The sequence below is a fragment of the Prionailurus viverrinus genome, chromosome B2, assembly GCF_022837055.1.
Source record: "Prionailurus viverrinus isolate Anna chromosome B2, UM_Priviv_1.0, whole genome shotgun sequence".
In the NCBI taxonomy this organism is placed as follows: Eukaryota; Metazoa; Chordata; class Mammalia; order Carnivora; family Felidae; genus Prionailurus; species Prionailurus viverrinus.
The window spans coordinates 97,384,305-97,404,446 of NC_062565.1; the positions used below are offsets into that span (position 1 = coordinate 97,384,305).

Sequence of the window (20,142 nt, forward strand, 5' to 3'; positions counted from 1 at the left end):
TGATTTCAGCTTGGGTCAGGATCTCACGTTTCATGGGTTCAAGCCCCATGTCAGGCTCTGCACTGAGCATGGGGCCTGCTTGGGATTCTCTCTCTCCCTTTCTCTCTCTGCCCCTCCCCTGTTCTTTCTCTCTCTCTCTCTCTCTCTCTCTGTCAAAATAAATAAAGTTAAAAAAAAAAACAACAAAAAAACCCAAAAAGAAATGTAAAATATATCAACATGTGTATCTCCTTCAACTTTCTTTATTGCACTTGTCATTAAATTTCTGGCATGTATTCACACTGATACATCTATATCATTGTAGTTACTGTATCATAGTCCATTAAATGAATATATCAGAGTTCATTTATCCATTCCCTTGTTGATATACTTGGAGACTGTTCCAGTGTTTTGCAATTTCAATGTTACCATGAATACATTTGTTCTCACCTTGTGAACATCTGTGAGAATTTGTAGAAGTGGAGTTCTGATGTTGCAGTACAGGCACACACTCAACTTGATTAGATATTACCCCATCGGCCTCTAAAATAGTGTACATTCTGACCTGGACGTAGGTACGAGCCACCCAGATCCACACGTTCCGCTTGGAGTTGGGTCAGCGTGACTGTAACTAGAACTCATGCTGTTCTGTCTGTCTTGGAGCCTGGAGGCTGATGCTGCCTCCACCGTCGCCATGGATCCGAGGACTGCTTGCAGGCATAAAGTGACAATGCTCGCTTTATAGGGTTTGTAAAGGCAGCAGCAGTGGTCCCTCACGTTGCTACCTGTGTGCCCGTTGCGAGGTGTCTGTCTTCCTCCTCCCATCAAGAGGCCTGTTTCCCCTTCCTTGAATCTGGGCCCACCTTGTGACATCTTTGATCAAGAGAATGTGTGGGAATGACCCTATGTGACTTCCTAGCCTCAGCCTTTTGTCCCCCGCCCTTACTGGAACATGATGCTGCCATGTCGGGAAGCCCCAGCGGGCCCCCTCGAGGGTGAAGAATCGTGTGAAGAGAGAGGTCCTGCCATCGGTAGGCAGCATCCACCCGGCATGTGAGTGTATCCATCTTGGACCATCCAGGCCCAGATGAGCCCCAGGTAAGCCATCGGTTGACCGCAGCCATGTGGATCAGCCCCAGCAAGACCAACAGGCTCCACAGAACCAGCCCAAACTGCTTGTGAACAAGTGAAATGGTTGTTGTTTTAAGTCATCAGGTGCTAGGGGGGTTGGTTCCCCAGCAATAGGCAGCTGATGAAGTGCCTCTCACGTGCCATGCTGCGTATTTCCGGCCGCTCAGCCTCTGCTGCGGGGCTTCCTTTTCACCACGGAGACACAAGATACTAGGATCCACATGATACCCAAACAGACACAATCCAGAAATGGCCACTGGCAAACAGGGGCCAATGGAAGATGAGAGTCAGACACCAACTCCTCCTCCCTTATTCCCCCGGGAAAGAGGATGGGTAGTGTCATAGGGTCTCTCTGAGACATCCTGCAGGACTGAGCAATCAGTTTCACATGTTGCTGTGGCCAGCTTGGTAATGCACCTCCTTATATTTGCTCTCTCTCTTTCCCCAACTCGCTCGTATCTTCACTTCTGCTTCCCTGGAATTCTATTCTGCAATAAGGTCTTAGCGTATAAGCTTTTGCTCGGCCTCTGTTGTCTAGGGAATGTGGGCAGAGATAGTTCCAAGAGTGGCCCTACGAAGCAGACCCTCAGGGTGGGAGTTTGGAGTTGAACTGCCTGCCCACTTGTCTGACGGCCAAGGGCCCCACTGCTGATAGTAAGTGGACTGGTAAAAACACCTGGTGTGCAGTGATGTCACCAAAGCTCTCACCTGTGTTCACAGCAATGCAGTAGAAGTGGAAGATGAGGCAGTGATGAGGCAGTATGCCAGGATGAGGGATATGCCAGTGGTTTCCAAATTGCGCCACATTAAAACTTATGTGGGGAAGCTTTAAAATAAGCCTGCCTCATACCGGTGAAAGGAAGCTCTCTATAGGTGGAAACCAGGTGTTAATATTTTTTGAAGATCACCAGGTGATTCTTTTTTTTTTCACACTTTTTTACATGTATTTATTTTTGAGAGACAGAGAGAGACAGAGCACAAGTGGGGGAGGGGCAGAGAGAGAGGGAGACACGGAATCCGAAACAGGCTCCAGGCTCTGAGCTGTCCACATAGAGCTTGAACTCACAAACTGTGAGATCATGACCTGACCCGAAGTCAGACGCTTAACTGACTGAGCCACCCAGGCGCCCCAGGTGATTCTTTTTAAAATTTATTTATTATTATTTTTTATTACCTTATTTAAATTCAAGTAGTTAACATATAGTGTAATAATAGTTTCAGGAGTAGAATTTAGTGATTCATCACTCACATATAACACCCAGTGCTCATCCCAATAAGTGCCCTCCTTAATGCCCATGCCCCCACCCACCTCCTCTCCAGCAACCCTCAGTCTGTTCTCCGTATTCAAGAGACTCTTAGGGTTTGCCTCCCTCTCTGTTTTTATCTGACTTTTCCTTCCCTTCCCTACGTTCATCTGTTTTGTTTCTTAAATTCCACATATGTGTGAAATCATATGGTATTTGTCTTTCTCTGCATGACTTATTTTGCTTAGCATAATACACTCTAGTTCCATCCACGTTGCTGCAAATGGCAAGACTTCATTCCTTTTGATCGCTGAGTAATATTCCATTTTGTGTGTGTGTGTGTGTGTGTGTGTGTGTACCACATCTTCTGGATCCATTCATCAGTTGATGGACATTTGGACTCCAAATAAATTGGCTGTTGATAGCGCTGCTATAAACATTGGGGTGCATGTACCCCTTCAAACCAGCATTTTTGTATCCTTTCAATAAATACCTAGTCGTGCAATTGCTGGGTCGTAGGGTAGTTTTTTTTTTAATTTTTTGAGGAACCTCCGTACTGTTTTCCAGAGTGGCTGCACCAGTTTGCATTCCCACCAATAATGCAAAAGGGTACCCCTTTCTCCACATCCTTGCCAACATCTGTTGTTTCCTGAGTCATTAATTTTAGCCATTCTGACCGGTATGAGGTGGTATCTCATTGTGGCTTTGATTTGTATTTCCCTCACCAGGTGATTCTTATATGCAGCCAAATTTGAGAACCACTGGCATATGCATTTGCCATGGCTTCTGATCGGTAGAATAGGGCAATTATAAGGATTGTGGTAGGTGCTGGCTGCCATTGATGGTATTGCAACACTTGATAAAAAAGCATTCAGGACAGCTTACTGCCAACATACAGCATGCTGGGAAAGCCAGAGCACCTCTATGGCAGTCCTTTACTTTTATGTCCTATATCTACGGGACAAACTGCTGAAAATCAACCCAAGGTCTGATAGCAAGAGTAGCAAAGCTGCAAAGTATACTGAATGTGAAGCCTTAGGTCTCCCACGTCAATTTCACTGCCCTAAAAGTGATAAAGAGTGGGACCCTGAGATCTGGGATCCGGACACTGATTGGAAGCGTCTAAGAATCTTCATTACTAATTCTCCTTAATTCTCCAGGCCAGCACAAGCAGGCCTCTCTTATGTGATATAGAAAAATGGCTTCCTGGGGTGCCTGGGTGGCTCAGTGGGTTAAGCATCTGACTCTGGATTTCAGCTCAAGTCCTGATCTCACAGTTGTGAGATCGAACCCTGCGTCAGGCTCTGCATAGAATTTGGAACCTGCTTGGGATTCTCTCTCCCTCTCTCCCACTCTCTCTCTCTCTGCCCCTCCCCTGCTTGTGCTTGCATGGACTCTCTACATCCACCAATCAATAAATAATAAATAAATATTTAAAAAGAAAAACAGCTTCCCTTTGCCTGGAGCCAATGTAAAGACATCCTTCGAAGCCTTGCAAGACGCTACATGTACTTTTCAAGATCTCCCTCCTGACCTCCACCCCAACCCCTGTTGTTTCCAGGTCAATAGCCGGAGTCAGATCTCAGCATAAAATGAGGAAACACAGTCCATGCTTTGGGAGGAGAGTGCCTTACACGCCAAAGGTTGTAGGACCTGGCTCCCATCTGCTGGCAGAAACAATGCGTGCTCATGTGAAGTGGCTCTCGAGAGACTGAACTGAGGAGGAGGGACTGTAGGCTGCATAAGAAAGACTTGGTTTCCATGCATCTGTGTCTCAGGATTCAGTATTCCGGCATGGATGTCCATCCTAATAGTTTGCCTGAACGTTGAATACAACAATGGTCTACAGTAAAGCATGGGACAAATCTGCTGCTGTGCTGAGTGTGTGTGTACACCTGCTGAGAAAGTGTTTTATCCTTGGCCTCCTTCAGGTGGGCCAGGTGGCAAAAAATAGAATCTCTGTCCATTTTTGTGCTTGGCACCTCAGCGGCTTTTTAGAGACTTATATCCTAACTCCCTGAAAGAAGTAAAAAGGGTCCACCTGGTCTGAGGCCTGGCCTGTGAGAGGGGTGGATATTGCCTAGGACCGAGGCCCAACCACAAGACCGGACCACCCAGCCTTGGGTCCTCATGGAAGCACCAAAGATTTTACAGGAAGACAGGGGTTCCTGCCAGCCCAGCAGGCGGTCTGGTTTGCCCCAGGAATGTGCCCTGAGCCTGTTTGCCACGTGCCCTCAAAGCAGGGGCGTTTGAGGAATCAGCGAGATGTTTGTTGTGCATGCAGCACCCAGTACCGAGCCTGGCTCAGAAGAAGTCAGTTTGGTGCCTCTCGCTTGCTTGCTTGCTTGCTTTCAGTCAGAGTCAGAAACCACTTTCCCAGGCCCCGAGTTTCCTAAGGCCCTGCCCAGGAGTTTCCTCCAAGCTCCCACTGCATGCTGCTGGTCCAGTGAAAACCCCCAGCTGGGAACTGGCTCATGTCGAGAAAGCTGCCTTTTAGAGGGGCGCCGCCCAGCTGCATAATCAAACATTAGGAGTCCAAATGGGAAATCTCTGGTTGGAATTACATCCCAAACCCCGACCCGCTCTGCAAGCCATAAATCATATTCTGTTCTCCAAGAACAGTGGGTCATGAGGACCTCCAGTCCCCGCCCCCAGACTAGCTGTTTCAAGAAGGAGTCAGTGTGAACAATGAGTAGGAAGCAACAACCCACGAGGTTCAAAACCTCCCTGCTCCAGGGGAAGGAATTCTGTGTCAGAAAGAGGGGGACAGAATCCCAGTGTGCTTGTGTGCTTGGCGTTGGCCTTTCCCAAAACCCAGGCCTCCTTCTGGCCCCCTCACTAGACAGAGGCCCATTGGGGATTCTTGGAGCTTTTACCGAATGCCTCTTAAAGTGTCTAATTTTAATGAAGAAATCTTTCATCTGCCATCCTGTTTCCAGGAGACTAGTTTGGAAGGAATGTTCACAAGTCACTAAGGCCCTTGGAAGTGTGTTTGCTGGTGGAAAATGTAAAGCTGAGAGACACACACAGAGATGTTCTCAGTGCAGTGGGGGGTGGAGGAGACAAGAGGAGGAAATAAAACACCAGGAAAAAGAAAAATGCTCCAACAGCCAAGTGTGGGGAGGATGCTGAGGTGCGACACAAAGGGGAAAGTGACTGGAAATGTGTAAAGAATCCTTCAGCCAGAAAACACAAAGTCCCTCCTAGGGGAAATTATATGCAGCTCTAAGAAATGCTAGGAGCTAGAGGAGGTGTGGGAGCCAGTGGGCAAGAGGGGCAGGGCGGGGAGAAAACGGGCGGGAGGTAAAGTAGCATCGACCACTGGAATGAGGTAGAGACTCCGCGCATGTGCACAACACACGCATCCCAGGAAGGCCTTCCTATCCATCCCCCTTGGGCTTTTTGAGCCAGAAGGAAAAAACAAGCAAACAAAACAGGGCAGCTGGACTGTGGAGTGGAGCGCTGTGGAGCTAGAAGAGCAGGTCTGCTGGGTGTACCCCTGTGAGTGTAGGCGTGGCGCTCAGACGCAGCCCCACCGCCCTGACCTACGGTGTCCGCCGCACGGTCTCCTGGCCCCTAGACGCTTTCCCCCTGCACCTCTCATCCTGAATTGTGCATGCAGGGAAGAGCTTCCCTTGCCCCCCTTCCCAAGGGGCCGCCGCAGCACTTGCCGTCAGCTGCAGCAAATAACTCCCCATCACACCGCCTCCCCTTCCACTGGGACGCGACGCCATCCTGGTAGGAGGTCAAGGCTGATGCCAACGTGTTTAGCATCACTCGGTCCTCCTCCGAGGTTCCCAGGCCCCACGGGAAAAGGGATGGGTGAATACGTGTGAGCTTGCACCGGGGAGGTTTGGCCAATAAGGCTATGGGGGATTTACACTCGGCAGGAGCTAAGGGGTGCAGTGGGGAGACCCCAGAGGGCGGGGAGGCACAGTTCATGGGCCACCCTGAGTGCCCTGTGCCCAGATAGGAAGTGAGAGTCGTGGGGGTTGATGGAAGTGGTTTTGTTGAGAGAAAGCAGCTCCTGGGTCACTAAATCACTGGAAAACCTCCTTCAAGGCTGAGGGGCAGACAGACCCGGGGTTGGTGGTGACTTAGCCAAGCTTTACAAGCCCATGAATTTATTCTCGGTGGACACGACAGTGTTTCCCGCAGCTGGTGATGAACAAAGAAGCAGCTTCCTACCCATCTCTGATTCACAGTCCGCACAGGCACCGAATGATGAGGGAGAAGGGAGGCTGCAGGCTAACATGACTGAAGTATTTGGATAAAAACATTAGCCGGAATTGCACACAAATGGCATTTTCCGTGAGCTTCTGTTTACCTGGTTTCTGCTAACAAGATACTACTTGTAGATGCAAAATTTTAAGGATGTTATCTTCAGCCTGGAGAAAAAGAAACTAATTTGCAGCTTTTGCTAAGAGTGATAACCTTATTAACTAATGGGATTCGCTGATTAACTGCTGCTAACAAAACATCATTGCCAAACCTGTTAGTCTGAAACTGGCAACGGAGCTACTGTTAGAACCACTGCTCCACCTCCCAATCCCAGGGGATTTACAGAAATATTTCTCATTCAAATAGCCTTTGCCTTTCTATATTTTCTATCGCTCCCATTAACAGGTTAACAATAAGTTAGGAGCCACTCCTAGATGGGTATCGAAGCAACCTTGGTGAACAGTTCAAGGAGAAAAGCAATTCTGCTTTAAAAATGATTTTTTTTTTATGAAAGGGGTAATGGGAAAACGTGCAAGTTCATTGAGCACTAAAATGAATGGAAGTTCTTAGTCAGAGATCAGAAGGCAAGAGCTTTTCTGTGCTCAGTGTGTGCGATGGTGCTCTAAATTCCTACAATGGAAAATCGCTTTTCTGGTAACTTGCCTGAGAAAATCAACTCCATTTTGATCTTAAAAAGTACTGTCCCTCATGGATTCTTAGGAGAGAGACCTGTAAGGTAAGTGGTCATCTCAGCCTCCATCATATAAGCTCCCTCTTCTCTGCAGGACCCCGGTAGGTCCTACCAGCTCAGGACTCGGAAAGAGTCCTGAAAAAGAGACTCTCGTTAAAAATGCCTTATTCTACTGCTAAGGCACAGACCCACAGGCTCTGGAGAGGGCCAGAGTAGGGGTGGGGGAACATGGACCTCAGCTAGTCCAACTCCCTGGTGTCTTGAAAGGAGAAGCAACTTGCCTAACGGCCTCAGGTGGCGAGTGGGAAAGCCAGGGCTAAACACCAGGTTTGTGGCTTCTGGTCCACTCTATCTCTGCCTCTTCAGAAGCAGGCAGTAAGGCAGGGCCAGTGCATGTACATGCACATGTTCAGTTGTGCACACGCCCGTTCATCAGCTTCAAACCTGACCATGCTCACTAGCTGCACTGTTCTTGCCCTCCAGTGATGTTTATTTCCCACCAGACAGTGATGTCTGCTCTAATCCAGGGCAAGGTGCCTCTGCTCATCACGGTGTTCCCTCCTTCCTTTCTAGTTCTGTAAGTGTTCAGATGGCCAAATCTAGGTTCAGATTTGACAGAAAAACATACCGTATTCCCTTGGGGATTTCCTCCCTTCCCCCCATCCCCCCCATTGCACTTTTTATAATTAGGATACTACCGTTGGTACAACAACAAGGAGAAAAAATTAGTAATGGAAGCTGCGTTTTCAGAGCTTGTGTCCAACTATTAGAGGAGAGCAAGCCAAAGAAGGGATCCTTAGGACCAGAGTGTGTGAATGCACTTGTGGGAGGGTTTTCTGGGGTGGCTCAGGGACTTTACAGACATACAAGAAAGGCTACCTAGTTTGGATCTGTGCTGGAGGAGAGAGGAGAGAGATGAACTTGGGAATGGTTTTGCTTGAGGCAGGGCAAGTAGCAAGGTTAATATTCTCAGAATCTATTAAGTTTTTTTTAAATGTATGTGTGTATTTATATGTTATTTAATCTTTATTTTTGAGAGAGAGAGAGAGTGCAAGTGGGGGAGGAACAGAGAGAGAAGAAGACACAGAATCTGAAGCAGACTCCAGGCGCCGAGCTGTCAGCACAGAGCCTGACACGGAACTGGAGCTCATGAACTGCAAGGTCATGACCCAAACCGAAGTCGGATGCTTACCCGATTGAGCCACCCAGGCGCCCCTGTTTTTATTTATTTTTGAGAGAGAGAGAGAGAGAAAGTGTGAGGAGGGGAGGAGCAGAGAGAGAGAGGGACACAGAAGATCCAAAGTGGGCTCTGCATTGACAGCAGTGAGCCTGATGCGGGGCTCGAACTCACCAACCATGAGATCATGACCTGAGTTGAAGTCAGATGCTTAAACAACTGAGCCACCCAGGCATCCCAGAATCTATTAAGTTTTAAGTAAAACAATGATGAATAGAGAAGGCTTTGGTGGTCTGTACCCCCAACTCTCCCCAAGAGCTATCCCTAGTCCTTCCTCTGGCCTTACACAGCCACAAAGAGCACTGGCATGGGAAGACCACTCCCTGCCCCTGAAACGTTTTGTTGAGAACCATGCTGCCTTTGTGAAGGATCTTTGCAAACCACCCGGGACAGGGTGGCACCCTTTGAGAGGGAATTGGCAGGTCAGGGTAAGGACGGGATCAAAATCCAGGGGCAGTCGTGACCCCCAAACAGCCAGAGTCACAAACAACCCACTGGAGTAAAACAGCTGGGATAGGCTTTGAGACTCGACTGACAGTGTCTGAGAGGCTTTCACAAGCACTGTAATTTATTTCAATTCCCCTGAGCATCATCGGAGGCAGCCCTCCATGTGTCCCTGACAACTGACCAGGAAGGAAATCCTAGAGGAGACACTGGTCCAAGATGACCCTGGGCAGACACCTGGCACCTGGGGCTCTGGTCAGATCTCGCGTTCCTTCCCCACCTTGGGCTGCCCCCTTGTACTCACCCCCCAGAACAGGAAGGTCAGGGAGACAGGAAGTATCGTCAGTAGAGAACCCCGGGCTCCTGTAACAAGTCACTCCCAGCCAGGATGGTGCCGCCGAAGGAGGCACTACAGGCAGCCGCGAATCCGGACTTTTTGGCCTTGGCTGCCAAAAGAACCCCTTCTTGAAAGGCTTTTCCTTGCTATCCACCTATGGGAATTAGGGCTAATGAAATAATAATGAACATAAAGAAGTTGCTCAGAGAAAATACATACGGTCTCACATAAATTCCATTCTTTATTAAAATACAGAAATACTTTTTACAGCATGAACAGAAAATACTGCATTGTCTTGGAATCTTAAGATTTAGAAATTTTATTGAATCACTCCCAGGCCCACAATACACTGTACTAGAAAAAAAGAATACTGCATCAAAAATGAAAAAAGCACCCCAAAATATTAAAATCATTAAGGCCAGTAGTGTTTATTTAATGAAACTACATATCTGACTCTAGTGTACCTACCAGTCACTATTCAAAGGAATATATTAAAAATAGATCTCTAAATAATGAAAAAATTGGCCCAAAGGAAAAAAGCTTATGTACAATAACAAAAAGGCTTTGAAAAATTAAAAGCACATTTTGATATGGTGTCTTATATATAATCTCTATTACCGTAAAAAATGAGCACATCAACTCACTCCGACAACATGCTTGTTTGGAGCCTACTTATTGCACGTGAGAGATCTGTCAATGTATGCAGTAAGAATACATGTATGTTCATACACAGATAATTATAGTATAAACAGTATGTGATGAAATTAAATGAGAGGATAAATAACTTTAACAAACTACATTTTGAGGCACATGAGGAATAAAATTCATGTTCTTTCTAAGTTACGGACACAGCATCTTTTTTCTCCCCTGTTTTTTGTACCTTAGTGTAATGCTTATTTGCATTTAACCTAGTTATCGTATGTTTGCATGCTTGGCAAACTGAATTACAGAACCAAATGGCCTATTACAATTTATCATTATGTGACACAATTACATAGAAACACTTCGAAGCGACAGGATTGTCCCGATATTAGGAAACACTGATTGCATCATGCTTACAAAGAACAAAAATTAAGGAGAGGCTCTTTCCCCAGGTGACAGAGTTTACTGCTCTTCCTCTCCAATGGAAATGCTGTTCCCCATTACAACAGGTTCTATTCATTGATTTCTGGTCTGCAAAATTAGATCCATTGGAATAAAAAAAAAAAAAAAAAAAAAAGCTAGCCCCAAAATGACACCATTTCCCAGGCTCAAAGCTCCACACTCTCCAAGCACTTCTAAATAAAGCCTGGAATTGAAGTAATGTTCCAGAATTCCATTATGTCCACAAAAAGTGAAAGCACAATGAATTTTCGAGTGGTTGGAGTGTCTGCAATACATGTACCAGATCCTCCTTGCACACGGGCCTTGGCACAAGCAGTTGATGCATAAACTTTCACTGGATGACCTTTATCTCAAATTCCCAAACCCAATCATAAATACACGCATGAATGTGCATACACACACCCTTTTCAATCTTTAGAAGGGAGGAAGACCATCCAGTTAGGGAAAAGGCAATGCGGTCAGCCCTATTTTTCTCTTACCGAGACAGGGAGATGACCTATTTGTGCCTTTGGTTTCTGGCTTTTTCATGCAGGGCACGGTTAAGGACAGGAACTTTACCAGGGAGAGGATTCGGCTGTCACCTTCCCAGACAGAGAGAGATCAGAACGCCTCCTGCGTGGGCATATTGGAGTAGAGAAGCAGAATAAAGAGGTGGAAACATGAGATTAACTGAGGCTGGGTTGAAAGAGAGAATCTGGCAATGAACTCCTCCACTTACAAAACAAAAGGCATAACATTTCAGTCATCATCATTCAATCTTGCAAGCTTAGAGAACATGGATTTCCACTTGCTCAGGTGCCCTCGGTATTTTAGCAAGAGCCTTGTCAGATAGTTACAGCCTAGCCTGGCTAGTAAAACACAAACCTTCTGGCCCAGTGATGCTTTGTGAAATTACAACGGCACTTAATTAACAAAAAGTTTTCACTGTTAGTGTAGAGAAAAAAATGGCAACAGAAGGTAATTATAATGAAATGATGTTGCTTCATCCATTTTTATTGCATTTTATTGCGTGCGTATAGAATCAAAAGTAAATTTATCTGCAAATGTACTTAAAGGAAAAAGTCTTTATATTAATAAAATTATTTCTAGGTATATACAGGAGAGAAAATAATCAACCGATGTCTATAAAACGGAAATATTTGCTGCATAAAGCAACTGATCTTTCAACATTTCTGGAGGATGAGAGGAGAGGAACTCATGTTCTTTGACTGTATCAAGTGATCAAAGATATAGCTAGAAGATGACAACAAATTAAATATTGTGGCTTTGAATACAATGGTTTTGAATAACAGAAATTAAAGTTCTCCAAATGCTCACACTTAGGCAGCAACATTTTCAGATCCTGTAGTGGAAACAAGTTTGACTTCTAGTAAGAAGGGTATGTGACCATGCTGGACAAAGGCCAGGCATAGAACATCCCCTTTCCAGAATTTTGCTGCCTCTCTCTCTCCTTTAAACTACATTTTCCTTTGAGAAACATATCATCATCTTTCCTTTCCCAGACTTCACACTGCACACCTTCTCATCACACTTGTAAATGTCTAAAAACAAAACTTCACCCCAGAAAAGCTTCTGACATAGCTCATCATGCCTCATCTTTGATCCGGGCTGGCCCTCCTCATTTAAACTGAGACACTGGCCTGGCTTTGGTCACAGGGGGTGCAGTCAGGGTTAAGTGGGTCTGGACAAAGCTACACATTCTATAAAGAGCTGTGGAATGATCAGAATTGCTACTGGATGTCGGAGTGACTCGAGGCAGATTGCAGGAGGCAGCGTGGCTGGGAGAAACAACTCATGCTTCTCAAGAGGTATGTCAGATTGTCTCCAGGTCACCTGGGCTCTTGACCTTCAGGACTGAATGAAGAGAAATCCCTACGGGGATGAGCGTTTGGGCCTGTGCTTGAGGAAGGTTGATGAGTTGTATCAGTGAGATGTCAGGGTGAGTCACAGAATGAAGCATTTAAAATGGATAGGACTAAAAATAAAAGGGACAGAATTCTTATTCCCAAACTCAAGGACAGACTGAGAGGGCTATACCTTGAGTAATGGAAAGAGCAAGTGGAGATCAGGCTGGAAGCAGGATAGAGCCAAAGAATGCTGTAGGCAGGTGGTGAGGGGATAGTGGAAGGCAGGCAAGGATCAGGACTACTGGGCCAGCAAGTGAGGAGGCCACCTGTTAATTCTTTATGTCTCTCTCCACCCACCTCTCCTGCCCAAAGAACATTTGATGTAGTGGAATGGAGAAATACAGAAAGGGGGAAATGAAGAAACACAGAGATGGAAGGAAGGAAGGAAGGAAGGAAGGAAGAGAGAGGAAGGGAGGGAAGGAAGGAAGGAGGGAAAGAGAAAAGAGAAAGAAAGAAAGAAAGAAAGAAAGAGAAAAAGGAAGAGACAGGAAGAAAAAAAGGTAGAAACTAATGAGAAAATGATGTTTATGTGGCTTCGAAGAAGAGTTACATGCCTGTGAGAGAAGAGGATAAGAAAATATCTGGATGAAGTCAGACAGGGGGAGAAGCAGAAGCTACAAGTCATAAAATACAAGAGTGAGGAGCCTACAGCCCCACTGGGCTTCGCTGAGAGTAACTACCGTCAGCACCTGCAAAGCTCACCTGGATGCCCCCTCCTCTCCCGGCGGAGGAGGTGGGGGTATGGGGTTGATAACTCAGAGAGCTTGTTTCTTTGGCACTGCCCCTTGATCTGCCCCCACAGAGTGCTGTGGGGCCTACGGGAGATGATGTGGAGAAGGTTCTACACTGGAGGTGAGCTGTTCAGGTGTCCCTCATGCTTCTTCCTCCCAATTCCTCTGGGATTGGGGCTCTAGAGACAAGAGCAGTGTCTGCACATTTGCGTGCACTCACAGCATCAGCTCACCATGCCTAAATATACAGCGATAAGATTACTTTAAAATGAACGCGGTGGGTGTTACACATCAGGCAATGTCGCCCTTCAAAGCGGTTTACGCGTTGCAACTCCTTACACCAACACCTGCCTGATATGGTTAGGAAATGAATTGTGGCTCTTATTGCTCTAAGCTTTTGGACCAACTAAGGAAACATACAAGGAAAAGACAAACTAATGAGTATGGAGACCCACCGTTTTAAATTTCAAATGGATTACCTGTGTCATTCACCAGGCAACATCCCAGTGGCTTTGACTTGCTCCAAAAAGAAAAAAAACATCCACCCCCACCAAGGGACGACAGTGCACTTCCAACCACACTTTGAAAGAATGTGTTCTAGCTTCTAAACATGACTCCAGAAGAGATGTACTAAAAATACCCTGAGTAATGACAACATTCTAGGAACACGTGCCCAGGCTCTTAAAGGTGATTTCTTTGAAGGTGAAACTAAATTTTGAGGTGCTTATGAAAAAAAAAAATTGGTCTCATGATTCTATTCTCAGTGCTCCTATGGAACCATTTGGGAAGAAAGAGAAGCCCCAGATATTTCTGAGTCTGTTCTCAAGGACAGAGATGGTAAAGAATGAAAGAGGACAGGGAAGGTTCTCTTCTCTCCATGTCCTGCAGGCTGTGTCTTCTCAAAGAGGCTTACTACCATCCATACCTGTGACAGAGTGCCTCATGCAGGAGGCCCAGTTCAGCTACCTGCCCACTCTGAGGGGAGCAAGGTACAGGGAGTGTGGGGGTCATGGAAAGAGCTCTGTGGCCCTCCCCGAGAGATGCTTACCTCCCTGCACAGTTTACCCGCAGATGGAAACCCGACGCATTTGTGCGAGGCATCACAGATTGCAAAGGAGAAGGACAGGATGCTTAAAAGTAAAGCTCTAAGTACGACTCTCTAATGCCTGCAGGAGACCACTAGGCCAAGCGGGAATGTGAGATCGTAAGACAAAAAGATGCAAGTCGGTGACTGGGGAGGTTGGGAGAGCCAGGAATAAAAGGTGTCAGGCTCCGCTTTGGCAATTCTCCTTTCAATAAAGATAACGGGGTTCAAAGAGAAGTTAGTGGTTTTTCGACAAAAATGTGAAAACCGGTCAAGCATTGGTTCACACGGTTCATTAACAAGGTGTCTTTTATACGGCAAGTGCTATGCAAGGTGCTAGATAGTTCCTTTTTCCGAGCACCAAGATTTAAATATTTTCGTAGAGGGGCACCTGGGTGGCTCAGTCAGTTAAGCATCCGACTTTGACTCAGGTCATGATCCCACAGTTTTGTGAGTTCGAGCCCCACATTAGGCTCTGTGCTGACAGCTCAGAGCCTGGAACCTGCTTTGGATTCTGTCTGTGTCTCTCTCTGTCCCTCTCTTGCTGGTTCTCTCTCTCTCTCTCAAATATAAACATTAAAAAAATTTAAAAACTTAAAAATACAAAAAAATATTGTCATAGAGAATCTGCTCCATGAGCCAGATTTTATCTAAGTAAGCTACATAAACCATGTGTTATGTTTAGTTTGGGGTCTGATATCTAAATCATTGCTAGATAGTTCTTTTGATTAAGATAGAATGCTCTAGAAAGCAAAACCTCCCTCTTCAATGCCTCCTTAAACATCCCCTCAATTCCCACTTCCCACTTCCTGTTGCATTAACTCACAAATGCACAGTCACTCATGCATGCACACACAAGCATGAAATGTAACTTGGGTTTGGGGTTATAACTGCATAACTCTTCAGACCTTCACGACAGACCATGTTTTTTTCTGTCATCAATTATAACTTGTTTTTCTCTAAAGCTTCCTTAGTTCATTTTATCACTAATGAGTACAATTAAGAGATAGGCCCTTGGTGCCTCACAGCATTTTTTCCCCAGTTAAAAAAGCACACGGCCTTATAGATTCATTCACACAAGCTTATGTAATTCATATTTCTTGTGTGACCAGAGCCAGATTTATGACGACACTGAAGATTCTCCCAGGACACCCTTTGTGTGTGTGTGTGTGTGTGTGTGTGTGTGTGAGGCCACAGGAATTTTGCTAGGTTTTCACGACAGGGCTGATGAATCTGATGGCCACGACCTAACTAAGTTCTACATTTATATAAAGCATCTATTCCTCTATTCTAATGTAACAGAGCGCGGATCTGCTCGCCAACATCGATTTGTATTATAGGTGCGGTTACTGCACGGACAAGCTCTGTTAAAAAGAGAAAGATTGCAGAGTTGGCTTCATCTCAGACGTCTGTGTCTGATTCGCAGACATCTGTGTCTCCCTGAGAAAGAACTTTTTCACAACCAGAGCTGTCCAACAGAGAAATAAGCCACTTCCTATGGGAGTGAACTCCCCGTAATGGGACGTCGTCAGGCATAGCCATTTCTTAGGGCTGTGGGGGAAGGCGGTCCAGTGCTGGGTGGGGAAGGCAGAGCCTTCCTGAGATGTGGGGGTGCTACATTTATGATGGAGGCCGTCTCCGGTCACCCAGGTTGACTGTGAAGTGACACCCCATCAGGGCCCGCTATTTCAGAGTGAGCTGTTGGGAAACACAAGGCTCTGGGCGTGTTCCAAAGTAGGATCTAAGGGAAGACGCCTGTGTCGGCCTTTTGTATGAAGCGCCAGTGCAGTGCACAGAACCAACTCCGAGGCTCAGGTCACATGGTAGAGCGACAGAGCAGAGCATGATGGGCCGGCAGCCCGGAGCAAGTCTGAGTGGTCTACTTAGACCGTTTGGACGGAAAGACGCTGTTGTCTCCACAAGTATCTGACCTCATTATGTGATCGACTGCTGAACTAGCTCTTCCCCTTTGGAAGTGTCTCCACTCCTCTCTCCTGCCCACCTCCTCTTAATATGGACTCCGGGTACAGCCTCCTAACCTGGAGGGAGCTGTCATTCCTAAGTTCTGCTTTCCATCTCTTCCTCTGGAGGAACTCAAACTCAGTGCTAAGTGTGAGGGGCTTCTGTATGGGTCTGGGGCCCTGCTTGTGAAAGGGAGGGAGCAAAGAAGAGCAAATCCTTTTCTAAACGCCCGTGCTTTTGCCCAGAGCTGCGTCTCCGTTAGGGGAATTTCCTGAAGCCTGCGAGAGCCAGGGTGAACGGTTCTTCTTAAGCACAGTGTTTTGGTGAAGTCCATGTGTGATAATACCACTGTAACCACAGAGGAATTTACCACAGGAAGTATCCCAGCTGTGACTTATTAGCATTAGAACAAATTACACAAAGCAAATTGTTAACAGACATGTTTCCATAATATTTAACTGGTGGCCATAAATAACAGAGATTCTCTTTCAAGTCAAGGTTAGATTTTCAAAAATCCAGCTTCCAATTGTCCAGGAAGGAATCGTCTTCGATTAGGGTAACCACTGGGGGGGAAGGACTCCCTGGAACTTCCCTCGACAGCACAACAGCACGACCAGCAGTTGGGCTGGAAGCTCAAGGGCCGTGTGAGCGAAGCGGGGCGTCGTCCCCGGGGTGACATAGGAGGATGGAAAGAGGAATGACTGCATCTCTAGACTTCTGGATTCACTTCTGGGGTCCCCAAGCGGCCCTCTCATGCCACCAGGAATATAAGACATGGTGAGACAACAGCACAGCTGGGCAACTACTCAGTTCGTGGAGTGTGTTTATGGTACAAAATAAACCACATCCGCCAACAGGTTTTCACCCCTCTCCTTAACAAAATATTGCAGCTTTAAAAAGGTCACCTCCTCCCTCACAACCCGATGTCTTCTTATCTGAGGTTTAAAAAAAGAAAGGTGAGTCCAATCTCTTCATCCTGTAACCCCACCAGGGAAGAGTTGAAAAAGTGCCCTGTGAGAGCAAACACTGGCACTCACCTGCTCACAGGTATGAATACCTGACTATGGAGACATCAAGGAGAATGTTTCCATCTTTCCCGACTTTCTGCCAATGACTAAATTCAAGTCCTTGGTCACTGCTGGGCGTTTCCAATTATCTTCAGAGTTACGACAAAATTCTCCTAAAGCAATCTCAAAAAATAATTAAAAAATGATTTTAATTAAAAAAAATATTCCATACAGCACATAAATACAAAAATAGGTTATTGCTGCTTCAAGGGTTGAGGCTGTTAGAAGAGGTGCTCTTTTATTGTTTTCCTATGAAATTTATAGTTGTATCTTCCCTCTCTCACTGGTTTCCTCCTGAAGTAAACCAACCTTCGCTCAGGATTCCTTCCATTTGGTTCTCCTGAGGAGTTCTTCATTCCTTTTTCCTGATGAAAGGAAAAAACCTCGGCAGCCCCGCTGAAGAGAAATGATGGGAGCCCGGTGAACGCTCTGGTGGGCACTAAACAAGGAGCTCAAGACGTCTGTTCCCTGCCCCACGGGCTGCCTGGCTAGGTCTCTGCCTCAGTCACAGGGGCCCTGGGCTGGCTTGACCCATCCAGCCAGCCTGAGGGATGCAGGCCCAGAACCCCAGAACTGTCCCCCAACTGCCTCCAGGGCGCACCCTGCTGGCAGCAGAGGGGATAGCTTGTCATAACAGCCTAGAGTGGGTTCTGCTCCAAGTTGCAGCTGGGAGGCATTCTAGACCAAGCAACTGTAGAACTGATCCGCTCTCGGCCTCTTCTAGGCTCTTCCAACTACTGTTAGAACTAACAAACACACACACACACACCCTACATCTTTTTACCTGAAGTCTTCACAAAGGGAATCATGCACTTATAAAATACTTAAAATGATTTAGGCAATAGAATTGTCTTTAGATTTCTAAAAAAAAAATGTTTGACACAGGTGATTGGAAATGTCTGGACATGCACACACACACTCACCCACTCTAATTTGGAATTATGCAAAACTATATCATTATTCACCGCAACCTGAAGCAAAGCTACTGCCATGGAATAACAAGTGTGAGGTTCCCAAAATAAGCTCGCGTTTGGACGAGAATGACACACATGGCCTGACTCTTTAAGGTCCATTTAGAGGAAATGGCCTGGCATGTTTTACATTTGCTGAGCTATTTAGCTGCCTGGTCTGACAAGATTTTTGAAAGGGGTGAAAATTAATTATAATTGCAGTATTGCTACAATAATTTGGTTGGCTAATTGCATTTCAGTGCAAAAACAGGCAAGGAGGAATTTCCTCCCTGGGTTATTTTCTGATATGGCAGCATTCATTTTAAGAGTAATGAGATTTTTAAAAAGTCAAACCTTAAATATCATGGCTTCAGCAATCTGTCCTGCTTAAAGTTTAATGCAAAATGAGATCGCACCTCCGTGAGAGCAGTTACACGTGAACATGGATCCAGTTTTCTCCTAGACTTGAGAGGAGAAAATCTCTCTCCCCCGAAAACTACTCCCAGTATCTCTTTGACATTGTTTGGGGATGATTTTCATTTGGGGGCACCGATGCTCCTGCTTTTGTAGTGAAGGAGGCACTGGTGAGGGTGGGTAGGAAGCTTCGAAAGTCTCTCAACAAGGTATGTGTTGGCAGAAGAGGCGTGACAGGTCTGAGGGAGGAATGTGAGTGGAAACCCGCGGATGCAGAAAGGGTGGGTGAGTTGTGGTGGGGTTCTCTGGGCCTCACCATTTTCCCGTTGGCTTTTGAGGGAACTTATCTAGCTCCAGACCAGCCATGAGCGCTTAAACTCTGAGGGACAGAGTCATTTTATCTAAGATGTTGGAAGACTCTGTCCCAAGGCCTGATGACACCGGGGTAGCTTTGTCAGGTGCTGAAAGCAGCAGACGTGAAGCTCTCCCACAACCTGATGACTCCAGCTCAATTCAGGGGCCAGGTTTAGGACGGTCCCCTCCTCCCCTTCTCTGCCATGCTTTCAGTCCAGCCACCAGGTGTGTGTCTAAGAAAGGATTTTGCTATGATGTGCTTTCTCGATTATCGCTCATCAAAATGGGTCTAACGGCATGGCATGGAATCTTCCTTAGGACCTTCATCTAAGTTCTACCTGATCGAAGAGAAGATCAGCATTCAGATCTACCCTGGCTGCCCTCAAGGTCGTACAGCCCCTGTCCTGCACCAGGGCACCTGGTCGAAGGATGAGGGGCTGAAATCCCACCCTGCTCCAGTCATCAGGTGAGACCCCTGCTCTGCTCTGCCGGCTGCATCCCAGAGGAAGGTATGCTTTCCCTAACTTGCATTTTGGCCATGGGAGGCCCTGAGTTTTCCTTGATCCTCTCCCTCCCAGAGATTGCAAAGTCTAGCATTCATCTCCTCACCTCCAACGCCATAGATGTTTTAAGAGGATATGCCCATGGCGAAGGTGAATTCAGTTTGAAGATATGCTTCCTGTTCAGTGAGGAAGGAAGAATAAAAGAAAGAGGGACAGAAAGAAAGGAGAAGGATAAAAGGAATGGAGATGAGGTCACCTTCCTGCCTATTCAATTGTGGTTTCATCGTCCTTCCTTGGACACAGCTGCAAAGGGGTAAAAAATCAATTTTTTTTCTATTACTTCACGGTGAGGAAGGAGAAAACCTATTTGTAAATTGAATTAAACCCAATAATAGCATGTCTGTGTGTTTGTTGAGAACTAGAAAAATTAGCTAGCGATACAACTACGTAATCCAGCAATGTAACTAGAAATCAGCACTCTTCCATTTCAAAGCTTATCTGAGACATTTTTCTTCTTCTTTTTTAAAGAAACACCCATGACTAAATGTCACTAAGACTCTTCGGCGTGCCAACACATCAACACCTCAGTAAGGACTCTGAAAAGGAAGGGACTCCAAAGCCCCATCTGGGAAGAACATACTTCCAGATTTTTGCCTTTGCTGCTTGTGCATCTCAGTCCATCAATAATGACTGGGTATGAACTAGAATGCTCTAAGAGACGGTTTCTTCCCAAGTTGCAATCTGTGGTGCTGACTGTGGAAGAAATTCCCCGTGTCTGTATA

The 20,142-nt window shown here is 46.2% G+C and overlaps 2 protein-coding genes across 8 annotated transcripts in view; one reads left to right on the top strand and one right to left on the bottom strand.

Moving 5' to 3' along the window:
- SOBP (sine oculis binding protein homolog) overlaps nt 1-3,603 on the top strand; it is a 187,194-nt gene extending 183,591 nt beyond the window's left edge. The window contains exon 10 of the transcript XR_007152546.1: nt 3,592-3,603. The gene's annotated coding sequence lies outside the window, so the exon portion shown is untranslated. The remainder of the gene's footprint in view (nt 1-3,591) is intronic.
- A 5,904-nt stretch (nt 3,604-9,507) lies between these two features.
- SCML4 (Scm polycomb group protein like 4) overlaps nt 9,508-20,142 on the bottom strand; it is a 124,971-nt gene continuing 114,336 nt past the window's right edge. For 6 of the 7 annotated variants that reach the window (XM_047858423.1, XM_047858420.1, XM_047858416.1 and 3 more), the window contains one exon: nt 14,599-17,262. In XM_047858423.1, coding sequence (XP_047714379.1) covers nt 17,134-17,262 — 129 coding nt within the window. In that variant the 3' untranslated portion in view covers nt 14,599-17,133. Of the gene's footprint in view, nt 11,001-14,598; nt 17,263-20,142 lie in introns of those variants that run through there. The other variant, XM_047858421.1, reaches the window with a different exon arrangement.